General features: G+C 39.5%; 1 protein-coding gene across 1 annotated transcript; it reads right to left on the bottom strand.

Moving 5' to 3' along the window:
- Nucleotides 1-690: 690 nt before the first annotated feature.
- Nucleotides 691-23,151, bottom strand: LOC135475182 (ubiquitin conjugation factor E4 B-like). Its single transcript, XM_064754973.1, has 26 exons — nt 22,997-23,151; nt 21,641-21,866; nt 21,196-21,271; nt 20,636-20,729; nt 20,161-20,293; nt 19,342-19,498; nt 18,844-18,985; nt 17,129-17,229; nt 15,854-15,968; nt 15,126-15,269; nt 14,138-14,254; nt 13,713-13,811; nt 12,725-12,838; nt 12,419-12,508; nt 11,784-11,889; nt 11,240-11,481; nt 10,321-10,448; nt 9,713-9,811; nt 8,760-8,995; nt 8,098-8,224; nt 6,076-6,211; nt 5,481-5,615; nt 4,722-4,913; nt 4,006-4,180; nt 3,401-3,547; nt 691-2,285 (listed from the first exon to the last, which is right to left on the bottom strand). Exons 1-26 carry the CDS (start codon nt 23,018-23,020, stop codon nt 2,212-2,214), a joined length of 3,429 nt encoding a protein of 1,142 aa, XP_064611043.1. The 5' UTR covers nt 23,021-23,151; the 3' UTR covers nt 691-2,211.
- Nucleotides 23,152-23,155: the final 4 nt, after the last annotated feature.

Raw genomic sequence — 23,155 nt, 5'->3', positions numbered from 1 at the left:
GCAACCCTTTTTCATCTATAGTATGACTATTTCCACATTAAAGGATAATTTTTCAACATTAATGGACATCTATCTATTCATTAGTACTTGAAAGTTTCCCTTAGTTATGACAAACTGTTATCATGACACATGTTTTATTTAGTTTGGCTAACACAATGAAAACTACCAAAGATGCAATTCTATTAGTACTTAAGGGATAGATTACTACTATAAGCGGGTACGAGGTGAAATAACCTTGTCCTTCAACACTGTCCTTCAATACCCCTCACAATTTAGGAGTTGACCGGAGGCAACTATATATGCGTTTCCTGTCCTTCACAGAACTATCAGGCAAGCGGTAACAAGTTACTAACTGTTAAAGCAGCCAATGCACCTATTACCGAGATATTCACATGTACGCTAATTTCTACACAAGAATGTTTTGTACGTTAAACTAAATTCAACAGACAAGGTGTTAATTGTAACAAGTCTTTTTTTTTCTTTGAATTTGGCGAACAATGCTTTTTAACCTGATCTCTAAATGTAATGAGATACCGGTTACCTGTCTGGCATCAGTTTGCCATTTCTTCCAAACAATCCTTGGCAGTATTGTGATGTGGATACAATTGTGTAAATGCACCGTTTGGAGATTCTAACTAAAAGCAGAATATGAAATAATAAAATGTTTTGTTTTCCTAATATATATATATATATATATGTGTGTGTGTGTAAACTTCAGACCATTAAAACATATGATTTTAATGTTTCAGATTACTTTGCATTTTGCGTTGCTATTGTGAACCAAATTTCGTTCATCCCTTAACATTTCAAAGTTTACGGACCTACATGTAAATTGTCCTTGGACTGGCTGGTTACTTGGGTACACTAACGTGTGTATGCTTCACAATGCACATTTATTGGCCCTAATAATCGTCTCTATTTCCATTAAAGGAAACCATCTAGAGAACAAATATCAAATTGGCTTGTAAGACTAATAAACACCCTGCTGTTTTCTTGTCATAAGGCAGAGAGATTAGGTTTATGAACAGCTGAAGCACATCACAAAGTATAATCAATATACTGTGGCAGTCACAGTATTGATAGGTCCTGAAACCGGAGAGCTGCACCCTAAAACTCTCTCTAAGATCCCCCATACTACATCAATGTGGCAGAATCATTACAATGACTTTAGATATCATCAAGAAAGGGACCTATTTGGACTGACAAAACAAGCCTCTTGTTTACTGCACTCAACTGTATAATTCCAATTTACGTAATGCTGCTCTTACATTTGTTAAACCGGTAAACTGAAACCACTTCATGACTAACATTAACTCAATACATCTAAAAATTCTGTCGTTTTGTTACAAGCAAACAACAAGCATCTATAAAAATTTCTGGACACCATGTTTGTCACTTATGAATATTTATGAAAGCAACTGTTCAGTATTAATATCGCTTCCATGGAATTCAAGCCCAAAAAATCTTCAAGAGCATAAAAACTGACCTGATCTTTCCAAACATAAAGTTAAAACTGGCACACAAATTTACACGAAAATGCTTTCTATGGCCTTCGGGGAACTGTGTTACTCATTATGTAATACATAATACACATGTACCACAAAATCAATGAAACAATATGAATACTTTAGGTTAGTTGTTTTTTAATTTCTTGTTTCATTTTTTTTTTCTTTTTCTCAAGTCAAGTATATTTTCTTTTCTATTCTGTACACCAATTCTGGACTGGAGTGCAGGCGAGTGTGTGTTCAATTCCCCCTCCTGCCCTCTTGTCATAACACACCAGCCCTTGACACAAAAATGCAAAATGACATCGTCAGGTATCAGAATAAATTACACCACAGAGCAAACCATTTCAACCCGAGGGCTGACTGTACGGCCAAGTGTTCTGCCAAGTATTAGTTCTGCATGAATGTCACATGACCATCATGCTGGAAAGCTCAATTAGGCATGGCATAAACAATGAGTAGCAATTGAAAGCACTGTTGAAACTGGAGTACTCTGGAGGAAAACTCCACACAAAATTCCCCTGAATGAAGGAATACAAGACTGGTGAAGTTTTGAACCACAAGCCCAGTGTTCAGAGTCACAAGGAGTCAGATGGGCCATAGATTCCCTTGGGGAAAAGTGGACAAACGATGACGATGATGGGAACACTTCTGATGAACAGAACTCCTCTCCAAACAATTGTTCTGGGGCCTGGTGGGCTAGGTCTCAGGAAGATCTCTGCCTGGCTTGATCCTGCTTTTCCTTGATCCAGGCTTGGATTCGACTCTTTATGTCCACAGCTGTAACAAACAACAGAAAAGTGATTTACAAGGTAAACACTGAGTTAAAATACATGGCTACCAATGAAAATATGAATAAGACATCCCTCAGTCAGAAAAATCAAGTTCAGGGAATTCGCTCATGCATGTTGAAAACTATGGTCAAACTCATTTTATATGACTGTAAGCATTAAAGAATACATGCTGACACCCAAAATGTTCAGCTATTCTGTATTCCAAGAATGCAGAACGTTTACCTAAGGGTTTAACACTGCTGTAGTGGTGTTTGTTGTGTAATCCCATACCGCTGAACCTTGTTTCGTACCCAGTCAAATCCTGCACATTCAAGGGATTTGACGAGGTACGAGACAAGGTTCAGCAGTATCAGGTAAACCAACAAACACGAAGACGAAAGTGTTAAAATCTATTCTACCCCAAAAATTGAAGAAAATATGGCAAAAACTGTATATTTTAAGCTGCAATTCTGTTTTACTCCCTCCACAGAGTTCATGCATTTTAGACCAATTAACGGGAAGCTTAGACTATGGCAGTTCACCTAAATACGTCAAAGCTGCCTATGTATGACGTAATGTCTTACTGTTGCGTGGCGTGGAATGTAACAGTTTACTGTACATGTATTACGACCATATACCACAGAGCTCAGACGGGAAAGTCTTGAAACAAATGTTTCTTTTTCAACATGATGGAGTCGTTTATAGGTATAAAATATAAAAAATGTAATAAACAAAAGCGATATCTATAAACTGTGCAAAATGACACTTTCATCACTGAAGGAAATTCTGATAGTTCACATTTATATATCACAAAAGCAAATCTAACAAGTAAACAAACTTAAATTTGTATATCTGTAGACATTAACAGCATGAAATGATATTACTCTGTGACGTAAACGTACCAGCTGGTGTGTTGCGTGCCACACTCAATGTTGTTTGAAAGGTCATCTCTCGTTAATATGTACATCTGCACACGGCCCGCAACTAACAGAGGGGTAGAACTGCCTATAATTTATCAGGAAACAAGGCTCCAGGTACTACATTTGGCAGGCATCAAATCTGACTCATTTGGAAATGATAGGCCTCTTTAGGGCATGTCATATGTAACCTGACAAAGATTACCTGGCACCAGCTGTTCCTCTGTCAGGGGTTGTCTGTTGAAGGGGTCAGTCTGCGAGTTAAGGAGGTGGCGCGAGATGACCGCTCGCTCCATCACATTCCCGCTGGGCAGAATCACAGGGTCACTCATCAGCGTGTCCATCAGTGGATCTGACAAATAAAATACCAACAATATAGTCATGAGGGTCTGTACCAAAATCTTCTCAGCTCATAAACCGCTCTTTTCAATGCTTAGACACAAATGTGTTCGCATAATTGCCCATATAACATCAGTGTTTTTTAAGGAAGTTTTTTAAGAAATGGTGGACAGACCTGACCACAGCAAAACCTTTCAACCATCCAGGCCAAGGGAAAAGGAAAAAAATTTTTTTTTAATTTGAACAAAAACAACTATGTTAAAATTTCAGTTATATATCATGAAATGTATTCAATACATATACAGCAGTTAGTGGCTACTTTTGGCAGGAAAATGTCACCAGACCTAACTACAGAAATCCATATTAAAGGACCAAAGAAGATGCTAAACCTCATAAAACTTTATTGCTTGTAATTGAAGAAATGTTTCAAAAACCCTGTAACCAGGCAGAAAACCATGTATGTCACCATACCTTTGAACTCATCAGGAATTTCCCCAAAGTCCATTTCCTCCTGTCTGTGAGCAAGGACAAGCTTCTCTACTTTTTCCTGAAGATGTCGAAACTGTTCTATCTCCGTGTCTGTCTTAATACAGGCCTTTACCATGCGTGATATGGCATCGTCAAACAGTTCCTTACGATATGAACGCTGAAACACAATACCAAATCCATACCAGGCATTACTTACATGTGCTTGTAGCACTGGTAGTTAACTTCATGCTCAGACATCAGGCTCTCACACATACGATAACTGTACTGAATTATAACAGATCATGTCTGCTCAATGCACCATCTTTTTCACTCACAGTACAGCAGTTAGGCTTAAGCATGAAGGAAATACACAGTAAGGCTCTGCTTTTCACTGACAAACATCCTGACTTTAAGCTTCAGCCGAACTTGAACAATGCTTTGGCTGAGAGAGAGCTGGAAATAATTGCCATTAAATAATGTAAATGAACATAAATGAGCTGTTATAATAACAAAGAAATCTTAGAGCATTATATTGTGCATACTACATGCATATATCATGAAAACCTCTGGACAGTCTAATAACCTGGGCATTAAGTGCCCAGTAAAAGCTAGCCGTTTATTCAGGTTGGTCAGTATTTCCCTGCCTCTGATTGTTTTCCTGCAACTGAGTTTTTCTATTTTGGCTTTTCAAAAGATGTGAAATGTACTTTGAATCTCACCTCATCATTGGCAATGGCTTTGGCAAACTCATCACAGTCCAAGTGCAGATATATATCTGTCAGCGAGTTGAGCATTTTTTTCGGCTCCCAGAAGTACTTTTCGGGAGTTTTCACTTTGAGATTTTTACATTTGGGCCCACACAGCTGCTGGAGGTTGAAGTTCAACATGGCTGCTAGGCGATCAGCTAGGGCCTGTGGATAATATCACATCATGTAAAACACAAACAAATAAGTCAAAGATAACTATTTACGCTAGAAGGCAGGCAACAACAAAGTATATGCATGTATGTTTACTTAAGTCATTTCAGCGACCAGATCATGCATGTGAATCGAAGAATTGTGAACAGAAAAATCTGAAGTGAATCCTTCATTTCAGATAAGTCTGCACAAGTCAACAGAGCATTTAGTATGCATAAACATGAAGTACTAAAAAACTGAATCCTAAGAATGAGTGAGTGCCTGGGGTTTAACGTCGTACTTAACAATCTTTCAGTCATATGAAGAGAGAATCTCAAGAATGTTCTTGCTCATTAAAATATGACGAAACCACGTAAATCACGTGATTAATAAAGATTAGACAAGATTATATCAACGCACTTTCATCTCCAGGAAACGTAATGCTCAAAATAAATTTGATCTGAAAGTACACAATGGAGCTCAATAATTCTCAATACAAAATTTGATCAAATGCTACACAATGAATCTCAACAGCAAATAACTGAATCATGAATATATCAATAAACTATTTCAAACACCTACCGGGCTAAAGAAAGGCTGTTTTATTTTCTCAGTCAGGTAGTGAAACATGTCGACAGTTTCCGTGGCAAGAGTGAGGTAAGATCGACACTGTCGCTCATCCATGGCCAGCTGTCGTTGGTGAGTCTGCAGCTGATCCTACACAAAACGCCACCAAAAAAAACAATTAAACAGCTGTCTTCCATCAAACACAGCAAATACATGCAGTGCTACAGTCCACAAAGTGAGATGCTGTTCACTAATGTCTGTCCTTACTACTAAAACACTGCGAAATGTAGCCCTCAGTGAAGCTGGCTAGTTATCACAAAATGAACTTCAGATTTGATTTATCATCTTTCAGCAGACAGAAGATAATATGTCTGCATTCCTGGTGTTTGAAGTTGTACTTAACAACTTTTTACCCAAATGATGAGGAAGAGTGTGTACTGTGTCTTCTTGTGGCAGGGTAAGTCCATGCACTAAACAGTGTACTGGTTTCAGAGGGTTTTCATAAAAAGAGTTTGTCCTTCAGGTAATATTATTAAGATTTGATGTCTTACTACCAGTAACATTACACAGCCCTGATAAGAACACTACAAGTTAAGTGAGTGCTGCTCACCCAGGACTGGCTGTTTGAGCCATCCATCAGTTCCTGGGCTTCATGAATCCTCTTCAGACAATCCAAACTCTCATCCAGGAGAAAAGTTGTGTCATTCATCAACATGTTCACAAACTTCACAAACTGTTTCCCATTACTGGAAATAAAGACAGGTCACCATGGCATCAGGTAGAGACTTAATGCAAATTACTTTCCTCTGTTTACGGCTGTTTATAGCCGTAAATTGTATCTAACATTTTTCACAAAATTATAACACTGACTTGCTCCTGATCTTTTTTCTTCATGCTGTGACATTTACTGCCATTTCTTTGTAGCTACATTTAAGCATGAGTATCACTCATAAAATAAAATTAGCACAGAATGTTATGGAGAAGTCTTAACCTTAGAACATTTAAATCTTCGACTTGTGGACCAAAATCCATTGTGAAGTTTGTCTACATTGTTTTCATGTATTTTCTCATGACTGTACACTGTATTCAACAATATTTCAGTCTATTGCAATGCTCAGGTCAATGGAAGGTGGAAACAATGGCATATAAATTTACTGACATTCTAACATGAAGCCAGAAATAGGGCAGCAGGAATATGCTATACTGTATCAATCTGGGAATTTGAAACTAAATTTTCAGGATCATCGAAACAGCATTATCCTTTCCTCTCATGCTTACATTTCCAACACATCAAATGTACTGGACACTTGAAAGATGTTATGGACATTATCATGTATTTCCAGGTTTACTATTTCAAAAAGACTAGCCTGACATCTCAGCATAACCTATGCACACCTGCATCAGAGTAAGTAATATTATGAACTCAAAGAAAATGACTGTGCTGAGCTTGACATTTCATGAATTTGACATGATGATGATATCTGAGTTACTCATTGTACTAAAACTGTATCAAGTTTGATAAGTGAGCTTGGCAAGATGTCTGTGTCACTCATAGTGCTCAAACTGTGCCAAGCTTGACAGGTGAGCTTGACAAGATGTCTGTGCCACTCACAGTGCTCAAACTGTGCCAAGCTTGATAGGTGAGCTTGACAAGACGTCTGTGACACTCATAGTGCTCAAACTGTGCCAAGCTTGATAGGTGAGCTTGACAAGATGTCTGTGCCACTCACAGTGCTCAAACTGTGCCAAGCTTGATAGGTGAGCTTGACAAGATGTCTGTGTCACTCATAGTGCTCAAACTGTGCCAAGCTTAATAGGTGAGCTTGACAAGATGTCTGTGCCACTCACAGTGCTCAAACTGTGCCAAGCTTGATAGGTGAGCTTGACAAGATGTCTGTGTCACTCATAGTGCTCAAACTGTGCCAAGCTTGATAGGTGAGCTGGACAAGATGTCTGTGCCACTCACAGTGCTCAAACTGTGCCAAGCTTGACAGGTGAGCTTGACAAGATGTCTGTGCCACTCACAGTGCTCAAACTGTGCCAAGCTTAATAGGTGAGCTTGACAAGACGTCTGTGACACTCATAGTGCTCAAACTGTGCCAAGCTTGATAAGTGAGCTTGACAAGATGTCTGTGTCACTCATAGTGCTCAAACTGTGCCAAGCTTGATAGGTGAGCTTGACAAGATGTCTGTGCCACTCACAGTGCTCAAACTGTGCCAAGCTTGATAGGTGAGCTTGACAAGACGTCTGTGACACTCACAGTGCTCAAACTGTGCCAAGCTTGACAGGTGAGCTTGACAAGATGTCTGTGACACTCACAGTGCTCAAACTGTGCCAAGCTTGATAGATGAGCTTGACAAGACGTCTGTGACACTCATAGTGCTCAAACTGTGCCAAGCTTGACAGGTGAGCTTGACAAGATGTCTGTGCCACTCACAGTGCTCAAACTGTGCCAAGCTTAATAGGTGAGCTTGACAAGATGTCTGTGCCACTCACAGTGCTCAAACTGTGCCAAGCTTAATAGGTGAGCTTGACAAGATGTCTGTCCCACTCATAGTGCTCAAACTGTGCCGAGCATGATAAGTGAGCTTGTCACTCACAGCGCTCAGCCACGTACATGTAGCTCCTTACCTGGCTTCTTCAATGATTTTGGCTTGGTGGGAAGGCATGCTCCAGAGAGTCTTGAAGATAATGCTGATATGATACCGGATGGTGAATTTGTCATAAAATTCACTGCTAGCACCAGTTGTCTCTATATCTGCACAAACAAAATGCAACACTATCACCCAAGGTGCATGTGATGAGTGAGAAATTATCACCAAAGCATAAAAAACATTTCCAATGCACCAGATGTACTGGACACTTGAAAGATGTTATGGACATTATCATGCATTTCCAGGTTTTCTATTTCATGAAGACTAGCCTGACATCTCAGCATAACCTACGAACAAATAACATCAAAACAGGAAATAAGTTCTGCACTATTACACTATTGCAACAACAGAAACATCAGAAATTTCAAGTATCACAAATATCACAAAATATGTACAAGGTCTTTCGTTAGAAGGGAAACCCAGTTTTACAAAACTTAAGCTATTTCAGCTTTTAAAAACTGTTTTCAATATCCATGCTTCTAAAAGTATGAATTTCATGCTCTTTTTTTCCTTAAATGCAATTTTTCCTCAACCTGAATGTCACACAAATTATGCATAATACGTACACAGAAAATTTCATGAAATAGTCACGCAGTACAACTGTGTACCTAACGTGTAATCTCTGATCTCTGAACTTACCTGTATAAAATTGCATGAGAGCAGGCACTAAGCTCTGCATAGCTAGCGGGTGGGTAAGGAGCATCTGACTGAGCTTCTCCGCCCGCGGTTGGATGGCCGGATTGAAGACAAAGATGACCTCCACCAACTTGGCCACCAGGTAGGGGTTACTGATGTATTGTGGACTGCACACAAACACCACCAGCAGTGTCATGATGTGCTTCATGCTAGGGTCATCCAGAACCTGAGGCATGAACCTGACAATAACGCCAACAGCATGAGAAGAAAGCTTAGAAAATCACAAAGTACGTCCGAGCCAAGTTATGACGAAAAGGACCTAGATGAGATAGATCTGATTTACTTGCTTTCATGACGTTTTTCCACCATGCTCAAAGATAGATCAATCATTTAGATGTCTAATGACACTTCAGATTTTTATGACTATCTCAGCAAAACTCCATTTATGTCTTTCAATAGTTCCAGGGATACATGTAGAACAATTACAGCAGTCACAAAAAATTGCTGATAAATAGGCAAGTTAATGAAAGGAAAAATCTAAAAGGCCCTAAGGGCTTAGGAGTAACAATGGCCATATCTAAAATGGAATACACAAAAAGCACAAGATTCAACCAATTACAGGTTACTATACCTTGCCAGTTGCAGATTAACGGCCCTTTTCTTCACACCATCTCTGTCTCTTGATGGCAAATAAGCAACCATCTGTTACCTCACATAGTACTCTACACAAACATTTATATTTTTTTATGAAGCAGGCTAATTGGCTAACCTTCACTCTCGACACCTGAGTGGTATTGTCACATTTATTATGATGATAAGGAACGTTGTCAAGCTTTGGCAAAAACAGAATAAGAGTTGAAGTTCTTGGTCACTTCTCATGGAACAGCAACATTCTACCATCACTGGCCATAGCACAACATTAATAACTAACAGGTAGGTACTTGTTCTTCACTCACTGTAATGTAAATAGTAGGAAGTCTGCAATGTCCTCAAGGTAGAAATCAGGATAGGCAGCAAAGGCTTGGGGAATATCACTAGGCAATGGTAGACAGGCCCTGAAGCAAACAGGGGAATTAGTACAAATAACCACTGAAGCGAGAGAAAAACTTTGGGGCCCAGTTTCACAAAGATGTCGTGCATGTACAATGATGGTATTAGTGACGTACAAAACAATGTAGGGCAAATGCACGGTAAAAAAAAATGCTGTACGCTGCTTTGTGAAACTGGGCCCAGGTGTACATGAGGGCTAGTAAGCAATTGAACAGTGCAGTAACACTGGACATATGAAACTTCATAGTTCATCAAGAGACCAATAACAACCCTTGTCCAAAAGCACACCAAATCGACTGTGAAATCTTGTAGACTAGTACAGGAGTACTTAACAGAACGGATTAACTGACCACTGTAGATGACATTAATTCCCATGTGACTGTGGATTAGGATCACAGCACTTTGGGCCCACTTCTAGGATATTCACTGTGAAATGCAAATTGTTCAATGAATTGACATCACTATACCACATGACACCAACTAATTCTTCACAACTCTCCTGTGGAAGACTTACCCATGTGACTGTGGGTCGGCAGCCTGAAGCAGGAACTCTGCAGCCATCCCATAGAACTGTAGAGAGCGGCGAAGCATTGTCTCATCGAGCAGACCTGCATCTGCACACAGCTTACTCTTCTGTAGTCTCTGTAAACACATAGTATTAAGGTCATGGTGTTTCGCAGGAGTCAAGAGGTAGCCAGACACAGACATGATTGTGGTGAACCAAGAAAATAGCTGAAATTTACTATCATAGCCCAAAAAGTCCGGGGTCCAGAGGCCGCGTAGGCCCCGGAAGCTAGAAAATTCTGCGGAAAACAGGTAAATTAATCGAAACTGAACAAAGAAAAAGCGGAATTCCGCTAAAAAGCGGAAAAAAATCATGTCTGCAGACAACTTGTGAGAGGGCAGTGATTTTACATAAACCTTTGAGATTTTTGCTCTTGAGTACAGTGGAAAACACCAACCAAATGAATGGTAGCATGGCTACCAAACACCATGCCTGGAGTGGACACATGAAAGCCGAACTTCAGCTCATTAGCAGCACTGAAACTAAATTTAGCATGGATTCTAATAAATAATAAAAAAAAAAAATAAAAAAAGACGTGTAATTAATATGCACACAAAGCACCAAAGAGGGGGCATCCCCCTCATTTCATTGTGCTTTAGTGACATATATGCTAAACTTGAGCTTCATTACACAACACAAGAGACTAAGCCGTGAATTTTGTCATTTACTGTAATTAATATGCATACGGAGCATCAAAGATGGAACATCCCCCTGATTTTATTGTGCTCTATCCATATTGAGGCTCTGTATGGTTAGATCGTTTTCAGTGGGAAATACATGTACATGTACAAAGATACACGACACCGGCCTGAAAAGAAAATCTCCAAACCAAGCTGCAAGAGAATGGTAATAGACTTTTTAAGCGGACCTGAGATTGTGATTTCCATCGTTTGAGAAGTTCTCTGTTTCGTGTTGCCATGGGTAAGAGTTTCCACTGAGACTCCACACCCTCCAGTTCCTCTATCATACGGTTCAGATCTCGAATGGCCCGCAATCGGCGCTGATACTTCCTCGTCATGGGTAATATGGATATGTGATGACAGTGGAGGGTGAGAAAGAAAATCTCGGTGGGAAATTTGGGCTCCTGCCAGGGAGGTTTCTCAGAATTTTCTAAACAGAAAAGCAGATACAGGAGTAAAGTTTACAGTGGTGTGTAACACAGCAGTGTTTACAGTTGTGTGTAAACCAATGACTTGAGTTGGCATTAATTCAACTATGTTACACTTGAAGTTGTCACTAAAAACACATTATTTAAACTGTTAAATGCTATTATGTAATAAACACAAATAAAAGAATTGATGAGTAAGTGGATGCTCTGAACACAAATATAACTTAAAACTAAGCAGGTGCTTCTAAAAAATGTAAAATGTAAATTTTGAAATTTCAAGAGCACATAAGGGGAGACTACTCACTCAGTCCTTCGGCCCATTCCTCGGCCTCCTGCGAGCTAAGCTTCAATCTGGAGTCCCCTTTTGTCTCAGTTTTGGCCTTGGGGTGGAACAGGTAATACTTGTCTACCTGCAATCATAGCACATGCAGTATATAGCAAAAGTTTTACTGTATTGAACAACATATTTCTGTGTTATTTTTCACCTTTCCATGGTTGTTCTCTCTTGTGTTTGTGGATTCACTAGGATGAATATGTCTGACCAAACCAGCTCTGATCAACCAAACCAGATCTGATCAACCAAAATGGATCTGACCAACCCCAAAAAGTCTGCCTAACAAACAGGTCTCACCAACCCAAACAGATCCGACAAACCAAAACAGGTCCGATCCACGAAAACTAGTCTGACCAATGAAAAAAATAACTGACCAAAAGAGGTCTGTCTGAACAAAATCTCACCACAACAGGCTCAGCAAGGATCAACCCAATTTCACATGAATTTGCCGAGACAGTTTCTCATGCGCCAAGGTAAGACTAAAAAAAAAATCTGTGCACAAACCAGATAAGCACCTGTTGAAAAACGAGATATTCATATCAAACTACTTTTTATCTGGGTAAACACATGCACGACTAGACAACTCTTTATATGGAAAGCCTTACCTTATCCAGTTTGACTTTGAGGGTCAGCATCTGTAGCACGGTGAGAAAGTTCAACATAAAACCATCCCCTGACACAAGCCTTTCATCAACCTGAAATAAACAAGGCATCAATACACTAAGGTGTAATAATCCACACCACAAAATAAGTCACCTGACCAGTCAAATATTAAACTACATGTAATGGCATAAGTAATATTCCCACAAAAAGCTGCATTTCAGTGTGAATGTTTGCATCTGTGTAAACTTCACAAAAAAATGTTTTGTGGAATAAAGCTGAAGTGTTTTATGATGGTGCAAACTGTTTACCTGTATTTGAGATCGTTTGACATTGCGTCTGATCACAGCTCCGATGAAGCCGATGGCAGCATCTCTGGTCTCCGAGTTCACAAGGATGGCGTGGACAATCTTAAACAGCTCATTCTGAAACATACATATAAGCCTGTAGAGTGTCGTCTAATTGAGATATTCCAAATCTTTACAATACAAAGGAAACTGTCAGTTTATTTGATTTAAATTGATTATTCGATTGTTCTATAACTTCCAGCAGTAGCTTCTTGCTTTCAACAATTTTTCACACATATGACACCACTTAGGTTTATTGGTGCAGGAGTGAGTTAGTGAGTGCTTGGGGTTTAACGCTCTACTCAGCAATTTTTTCAGTCATATGACTACAAAGGAATCCTTAGAGTGCATGTAATGTGCCTCCTTGATGCAGGACGGATTTCCACAGCTCTTTTATCTAGTGCTGCTTCACCGAGACACCTTACTGAAGGGAAGTGAGCCGCCCCACCTGAGCCATTATACTGACACAGGTCAACCAGTCATTGCACTATCCCCTTTGCGCTGAACGCCAAGCGAGGTATTGGTGCAGGACAGGGGAACCAGGAGTAACCCACTACCCTTTACCTGATACCTGACAAATTTCTGGACTTCAAACCTCAAAAGGACCAACAATAGCTGTATTCAAACCTGCAAAAGCATCAGTCAGGGGTCGATCGGATGTGGCAAGAACAACACTTGAGCTACATGGAACTGAACCAACGACACATACAGTTCATTCACAGTACGTCCACCCTACATTTTTTGATCATGTTTCAGCTTAACACGATAACTGATTATGACTTCAATCATGACTGGAGCACAAAGAAACCATGAACAGATAATTTAAAGGGAATTATGTTATTACAGAGTGTATTGGAATGATGTACAGAAAAAAGGTTGGAGAATTTCTGAATTTCGGGCTTATCCACAGTTTGCAAAAGACACAATGCAGAACTTGTTAAGGCGTTCTTACCCTGGCAAAATCTAGGCCATGTTGTAAGGACTGGTTCAGTAGCTTGTTGTTGTCTGGCGTGAGTTGGTGATTGGAGAAGTGCTTGTCTACAACCCTTATCTGTAACAAACAAAACATATATCAATCTTATAGGTGCTCTCAGCTAATGTTCTTGTATACGTCAAAACCATAGTGCCTCCAGTAACCCACCACCATTTCAGGCATGCATTACACTGCACATTAATAAAGTATTTAAATCAAAGAATGTAGAAAAACATGTCTTTTGAACACTGTTACTCTGAGAAGTTGATGAAGGATACTTTGAATACATATCTTGGTATCTGTTTCATGTCTCAACTTCGCAGTAGCAGCTTTACATATTCACAAAGTAACATTATCTCTTTCCCCATGTGATCTGGAGTCATCACTTGAATTAAACCACTCACATTGTCCTCCGCAAACACTGACAGTCCAATGAAAGGTCCTAGAAATGATAGCTTTTCCAACTCCATCCCTGTAGAATTGGACACTGATGATGGCAACCAATTTTTGAGCTGTACAATCTATGTAAAAGAGCAAATAGATTGGTCAGTACGTGAAATGAGTATTCTTAAGCATGAGTATTTATCAAACAAAACACTGAAAATGATATATGTATAAAGAAGATACATTTATATTCAGTCTAAACTTTCTTCTTCTCTTCTCACAGTAACTTGCAGATGGTCTTCCTCCCACCACTATACTGGCCGTCGCCGTGTAAGTGAAATATTCTTCACACAGGAATAAAACACCAATCAAATAAAAATGAATGAATACAAATCCTCAGATAAATCTTCCTTAGTAGAGCCAAGCCTGATCAGAAAGTGCATTAATTTCATTTTAAATGTCTTCTGTATTTCAAACTTGTACAACGTTTCACCACCTTTTACCACTAAGCAAAGAATCAGCACACAACAGAACCAATAACACCAAGTCTTTGGGCTCACTTTATGAAAACCATGTATTAAAGTGAAGGAAAACAAACAATAAAAGTATATCCTCAAGTACATGTTCCTTAAAACTAGACTTAAAGCAGTAAGTGCATTTTACTCATTTCCTGAAATGTTAAACAACTCAATTTTTTTGTTCTAATAACCATTTCAGTGGTCTTTCTTATCAAGGACAAAATCTAGCTGCTAATGCCATACTGCATAAGAACTACAATACCACTGCTAAAAATAAAAAACGTCAGTGAAAAACACAAATACTACATAGTCTTTGTGCCACGGGACCCAGCTTTTTAAATTTTAGGCAAGTGATATTCAATGTTTCATGATATTACAAATTACCATGGTTATCAACAAAAGGTTGCACAAGTAAGAAAAGTATGAACTTTTTTGCAATATGATTTTTAAGTATATGGTCTCCTGTGGGCAACTGCTGCTCAATACTTACTAAGTTACATATAGGTCTGGTATTACCAGCACTTTTAATGTCACAGAGCTCAGTGAGAACTGTAAGAGGGGCTCTGTACTCATCTGTGTCAAAAGACAACCCTCGTATACTGAGTAACAGGCCCTGAAGGATCGGAGAAAATACCTGTAAACAACAACCAAACAGAAAGGAATTAATGAATGATTAGGCCATACCAATTTAAATTGTTGTTTCACAAGCGGAATACATCTTTTTTCTGAGGGGAAGGTATAAAGATAAAACCTAAAAATCATCTAAATTGTCGAAAATGTGGACTACAACAGGAAAGCTTCCTGTTTTAGATATATTTATATAATGGGTAAGTTATTGCACAACAACTTTCAGCTAAGGAACATGCCAAACTAATGTATACTCTCCCACCTGTGACTTACACCTTACTCATTAGAGGAAAGCTTTTTTCAACCAACTTTATTGTTAAACCACACAAAGAGCATCCTCAACTTGCTTCTGGTCACCAAGGTCTTGAGAACAATGGAAACGGGGGATTCCCCAAATTCCCTGGCCAAAGCCAGGACTCAACCCACACCTTGTGCGTTCTAGTAATTGAGAAACAAGTATCTTGAACACTCGACCACAGCATCCCTCCCTCCCCGTGAGCATATGATCAGTTCACTACAAGGAATTGGCATGGGATATTATCTGTATATTATTAATGCCCTGTGTAATGCACATTTAGCAAATGCCCTTACCCTGCTGAAACTCTGTTGGTCGTTACTCGTTGTCTGTAGCAGCTCAGACAGGAAGCCCCGGGGAAGACTGTGAGCTAATAAACTAGGCAATAGGAGAGAAGGCAGGCCTGGTGACCTAAACATAAACAAAGACATGTAGCTATGTAAACTATACATATATACATATGTCAATCTAAGTCATTCATCACAAGCATACTACTAATATCCTCAAACGATTATAAATTCCCGTCATTCATGAGTCTGCAACCATCAAGGTTGATAGTTCTCAGATCAAATGCTGAATTAGTCTTATCATGGAACCCAAGTACTTCCATAAATGTGTATATGCCAAAAAATCACTTTAACAGAAAGAAAAACTGTTCATTATCTTAGCTTTAGATTATGACTGCTGTATAGGCCCTGGAGAAGTAGGAAAATTAGAGTTCAGAATGACAAGTGAGGTGCCAGTCACATGCTGACTTCTGACTACAGACATCACCTCCCTCACTGGTCTAGACTTACCTAGGGACTGTAACTATGCCCTGGAGCACAAGTGAAGAATGAGTAACACACTGACTCCTGACTACAGACATCACCTCCCTCACTGGTCTAGACTTACCTAGGAACTGTAACTAGGCTCTGGAGCACCAGTGAAGAATGAGTAACACACTGACTCCTGACTACAGACATCACCCCCCTCACTGGTCTAGACTTACCTAGGGACTGTAACTAGGCCCTGGAGCACCAGTGAAGAATGAGTAACACACTGACTCCTGACTACAAACATCACCTCCCTCACTGGTATAGACTTACCTAGGGACTGTAACTAGGCCCTGGAGCACCAGTGAAGAATGAGTAACACACTGACTCCTGACTACAAACATCACCTCCCTCACTGGTCTAGATTTACCAAGGGACTGTAACTAGGCCCTGGAGCACCAGTGAAGAATGAGTCACACACTGACTCCTGACTACAAACATCACCTCCCTCACTGGTCTAGACTTACCTAGGGACTGTAACTAGGCCCTGGAGCACCAGTGAAGAATGAGTAACACACTGACTCCTGACTACAAACATCACCTCCCTCACTGGTATAGACTTACCTAGGGACTGTAACTAGGCCCTGGAGCACCAGTGAAGAATGAGTAACACACTGACTCCTGACTACAAACATCACCTCCCTCACTGGTATAGATTTACCTAGGGACTAACTAGGCCCTGGAGCACCAGTGAAGAATGAGTAACACATTGACTCCTGACTACAGACATCACCTCCCTCACTGGTATAGACTTACCTAGGGACTGTAACTAGGCCCTGGAGCACCAGTGAAGAATGAGTAACACACTGACTCCTGACTAGAGACATCACCTCACTCATGGGTGGAATACTCGACCTCTGCAAGAAGAAAAATACCTAGTGTTTTTAAATTCTGGTATGTCTATAACCACTTGATTAATATAAGTTAGAGTCACACTAAGATTTCACACACTGTAACTTTTAATCCATTCATACCCTGCATGTGAATCAAAATCCTGTGAGCTATACACCACATCAACACCTTTCAAACAGTGTGCCAAGCCCTCTTTGATGTGGTTTCATGTAAAAGATATATTTTGTATGCAAAATAGTTGTAAATTAGTATATATAACACAGGCTGGGAGAAATTACTTTTTCCCCTCAATATAGTACTGTATGAATAAATATCACAATCCATCCATACTTTCCATGGGGTCTCAATGGACTAGAATGGATCTGCGAACAACAGATCCTAGATCCTACGTCTGGTAGCATGCTTACAATGTTCGTGTGTTCATCCTAGTCGCAAATGCATTGAAAATGCATCATATAACATGGGGACGTCAAAGTGCCAAATACAGCAAATCGGCCTTTGGACAATATTTGAAGCACTACAACTGCCACATTTATTGACACACTTCCGTGATTTTCCGCACGACTGCAGTACCCATATAGCCCTTTGTACTCAGTCATTTTCAGCTCCACAGCTGCAGTAGTTTTGTGTCAAGTGACCTCCAAATATGGGCAAAAATTGCACTTTTTCGCACTTTCATAGCAATTGGCGACAAAACCTTGTGTCGGAGAAAGGAAAAAACCACCAGATTTGTCATCAGAACATCCAACTACGCCTAGCAGCCTACTCAAAACCTTGAAATTCACAACATTTTCATCGCCTGACAAATTGGTTAAGCTGGGATCGAACTCTGACACGAAAATCAAAGTTTGTACTTTGATGTCTCGGGCTACAGTTTGGTGCCGGTTGCACATTTCTAGCTCTCATAGTTCTCGAGATACAGGTCATTGAAAGTACATAACTTTTTTTAGTTTTTTGCTTATATCTTTAAAAGTTACACAGATATGAAAAAAATATAAGCAGATTCTGAATCAGCAGCTCAAGATACATCAGAATACATTGAGAACAATTGACATTTCAGAACTAATTGTGACGTCACAACATCGACCAATGACGAGCTTCCAGAGTTTTGACCGGAAGTCAACCATTTTTGCAAACTTTTTGTAACTCGTGACCTTCTAGCTGCATGTCAAATTTGAAAACAATCGGTTCAGTGGTTCTTGAGAAGAAAATTTTTAAAAGTTTAACACAAAATTCAATAAGGCGGCCGAACCACGTGAGATAGAAAAAAAATGGAGAATTTATCCTGAGATATTCACCGCCAGAATATATGAGCAAAATTTGGGACTTCTATGTTGAACAGTGTAGGAGTTTCCTTGCTAACAAAGTCGGTGAAGAAAAAAAAAATAATAATAATAATAAGAGGAAGAAGAAGAAGAAAAAACAGAACGGTTACAATAGGGGTCCCGTTCAGGAAGAACGGGATCCCTAAAAATTTCCAGTACAAACATAATATTTCAGTTCCTTGACCTACGAGACAATGAGAGAAACTACTTCACAGAAGCAAATACAGATGCAGGAGTTAACTCCTTAGCTGAGACATGTGGCCATGCTAAAGACAGAGTACAACAATGACAGACCTTGGGTGCCACTCTCTCCTCAATGGCCACCCTCCTGTAACAGTCCAGCAAATAGGTGACCATGTCAACCTCCTTACAGTGCAGCACCGAAGCCCTGGTTGTGTCTCTGGGGGGCTGCTGCGGCGATAACAACGGGCTAATACTGCAGTGGAGGAAAAAGATGAATCTCACTAAGACTACCCAAAGGTAAAGGAATCTAGTTCAGTTTGTTGGGGGGTTTTCAGGTGTGTTTAAGTCTTTACATGACAGGCTTATTAAAATATCTTTCTATGCATTCATAAAAATGATACTGTGACACAGAAAAATAATGTGGACTATTGAGAAGTTTTTCCAATCAAGTGTTTGAATGTGACGTGCATTTGTGGCAGATATTTAATGTCTTTCAATCCTGTAATTCTCTGTCATCCTGTTGAACTATTCAGTGTTGTTTTACCTATAACCATGATAATTAACCATCAAGGACAAGCTGCCAAATGTGTTAACATACTGACGACCTACCCTTTAGGGCTTGGGTGAACTGTGCCATAGCCTGGCATTGGAGATAGCGCTTGTACCCTTAGTTTTAAGGAGCACAGCGGGTTATCTTCACTCTGTTCTATCAGGTGTAAAACCTCCATCAAGATCTGCTGGATCAACTCGCGAAATTCCACTGGCTCTGAGATAATAAACCAATTAGTTAGTTAGTTAGTAAATTCAAAACAAATTATACTGAAGTTTTCAGTTTCTAGTTCGCATGAGTTCAACACCAAGTACATTCTCAAACCAAGAGTATGATTTTCTATAAATAAACTTTTTAATAACCGACTAAGCTGAATTTCAAAAAACAGTGGAGTACATTCATTTGAAAATAAATGATAACTGATTCATTCAATGTATCTGACAAATATGAAAATTACCTCAGTTACACATTAGAAGTATTAAGTTAATTGGTGTACTAAAGAGAGACTATGGGACACCAGTTACCTGAAAAACTTTCGGCTCTAAAGCAGCAACAAAGCCAGGAGGAGTTTGAAATAAGCTATAATACAATGCATGTATTACATCAACAAACGCCTTTGATTAAAGTAATACTTGAAAAAAAGATTGTATTTATTTGTTTATTTGAATGATGTTTTATATTTCTCAAGGAAGAACTAAGAAAGTGTATAGAGAAAACAAACCACAACCCCTCTGCACACAACCAAGAAACGTCATAATGTAAACCTACAGTTTAGCTTCTGCCACTGTTATAACAAAAATACTCATTGAAAATAGCCTCTCACTGTTGAGTGAGACGTCAATGATCCCACAAAAGGACAGAAAGGAATGGCAGCTCACCTGACTGAGCAGCTTGGGCAAGGACAGGTAGATAGAAGGACTCCTGGTTCTGCTCACGCCAGTTTACCAGAAACACCCGGCACAGAGAGGTCAGTATCTGTTCTTCTGTAGCCTCTGATCCGATACTCACATCCTGGTATGTAGCAAAGTACACTCATATAATTAATCATAACATGTTTTGTGGAGTACACAAGAAGTACTGTGAACGCAGAGGCTTATACTGGAAAAAGATCAGTGACAGAGATGACATTTGTCTTTACATGAGGTGGAAAATGAATTACTTTGCCTTAATACTCATCTCTTCTCATACACAAACACCTACATGCCACACCTGACATAATAAAATTGTATCAACGTTAGTTTGTATTACCATGCATTGAAAAACATTATACAAGTGTATAATCCACATTTTTACTTGTAAGCCTACATGGATTTTAAAATTCAAAATGATAATAAATTATATGATAATTCTTACCCTTTTTCTTTTACTTTCAGCAGGTCGGACTTCAACATCATCAACTTCCATGGTTTCGATGCCAGAGTCCACATCCACTTGTGACTGCTGAGATCTAAAAAAAATTACAGCATACATGGTATAAATACATAATATATTCAAACGCAGACCTTTGAGATAGAATCCTTCAATAATTTTGGCATGTTTATTACATTCTCTTATTGGAGCAAGCGTATTTCAAGATTTGCTTCTGTCTGTGGCTCTAGATACTTTCATCCTGACAAGAAAATGTTTTTTGGGGCCACGCCGACATTTGACAATACCCACATGCATGAACAAGCTCATGTTGAATGGAGGTTATTTCAATATGTAGAGAGACTGGATAATAGATGTAATTAATCTGGCACATTACATCCTTTACTATAAGTAACTCAACAATAAAATTTCGGCACATTTTTGCATTAACTCATACTTGTCCGGGCTCAAATAACAGGAAAATGATTTGCATAAAAACTAGGTGAAAATGTACCCTACTCCAAGGAAAACATGGCAATATGTATACATTTAACTCTCACACTTACAATTTTTCAGAATAATCCGTGTCTACATCCATGCTCTGTGAGTCCTGTGATCTTGGGGAATCCAAAGCTAAACTGGCTGCAAGAGAAGGACATATACTCAAAGTAATGCAAAGACTGCAGTCTGGGGAACATAAAGTTCTTGGTATACTTCTTTTAAGACTTGGTGATCATGAAATTATTCAGTAAAAGACATTATGCTGATTTAGCTTATATGCAAAATTAACATGTACAGCGTAACATTCCCATAACATTTAGATTTTCTGAAGAGAATGTTGTTTTTTACCATCAGAAAGTCTAGGAAAAAAGTATTCCGTACACATATGATCTGCAAAGTGTCTTTCAAAATGAAATTTAAATTCTATTCAAAATTGAATTCAGGACAAAAATATTCACAAAACTAACAACCTATATCAGTGTACTGTTATCCTGGATAGGTTAGTTATACCTGGTTTAAAGGATTGCCCCTGAGTCAGTGGTGTGGATGGAGTTTTGCGTAGTGACAGCTGATTGGACTGAGGTGAAGAGGGTGTAGCTTGTGCTTCCCCTAATGATGATGAGGGTGTTTCCATTGGCTGAGGATGTGTGGATGATACTGATGACTGACTAGAACTTGACGGTGTGCTGCTCTGTGACTGGCCCCCCTGCAGCCGAACCAACCTCTTCCGTCGAATCTATAACAAAAGAACAACCACTTTCTTAATGCATATACTCAGGGATAAAACTCCACATTTCTGGCACATGAAGGAGTGGTGCCCCTAAATGTATTTGAACACAGAAGTGCTCTAAGCTAATACACGCAAATGCAGGGTGGTTGGCCTAGTGTCGTCGGAATCTGGATGTTAACAGTATTGATTTTGTACTTAGCGAAGGTCCAGGTCAATTCTCTTTGTTATCTAACAAGCAAATTAAAGACACCAACCTTCTTTTCGCACCCACCTATACCACCACCACATGTCCCTACTCGCATTGGAATGGATTTATTTAAAGCATGAAGGCTTCCACAGCACACGCTCCTTAGCCATGGCCACCATCTTCACACTGCTCCACTACGAAACAGGACATGCGTGTAGGTCTACATGCAGCTGCTCAGCATGGCGGTCACGGCCGAGGACCATCTACCGTGGAAGCCTTCACCGCTATAATAAATATATTCTAAAGCCAGTAGGGATATATGGTGGCGGTGCGGGTGGGAGCAGAAAGCAGGTCTTTAGGTTGGTGTCTTTTAGTTGCAGAAGACTTGTTCGATAACAAAGAAAATCGGCCTGGACCTTCATTGGGCACGAAGTTAATACTGTGAAAGCCGAGACTCCAACGACAATAGCCCAGTGTACGAAAAGGAGTTGGAGTCTTTCCGGGCTAGTTTATAACTGGCTTCACTGATAACAGTGCACTGTTAGGAGAGGAGCAACAGTTATTAAGGCCTAATTCAAGCTTAACTGTCAACAACAGCAGTGTTAATGAACCCTCGTAAGCATCCTTATTCATAGATCATTGATGATACCAAGCACTGTCACCATAGTACTGCCGAATGATACAGCTGAAGAAAAGTAAACAAACACAACCATACACTGAATGATACACAACTCTTCGCAGTAGATGTACAAATTAAAACGCAAATAATTCCCGACATCAAAAGTTGTGCCACCGATGTCTTCTATACATTTTGACTCAGTGCTCGTCACACAGAAACGCTGAAGAACTCGTCAAAACACAAGGCGTTGCACTCAGAGATACTGTTTTGACGGAAAGCTCTGTTTCTTCGTCGGATTTTGGAAAGCAAATACTTCAGCTGAAAACTCACTTCATCCGGAGTTAGTTCACTCATTGTAAAATGTCTTTGTTTCTTCGTTGATCGGGGTATCTGTAGACACAGCGGACAACCTATCAGAGGTTTTTTCTGTGGACTATTCTGCGAAGATTTTGTCTTTCATCCAGCTGATCGAGAAATTCTTACTAACTC

The sequence above is a fragment of the Liolophura sinensis genome, chromosome 9 (genome assembly GCF_032854445.1).
Source record: "Liolophura sinensis isolate JHLJ2023 chromosome 9, CUHK_Ljap_v2, whole genome shotgun sequence".
NCBI lineage: Eukaryota > Metazoa > Mollusca > Polyplacophora > Chitonida > Chitonidae > Liolophura > Liolophura sinensis.
This window is presented reverse-complemented; position numbering and strand designations above follow the sequence as displayed.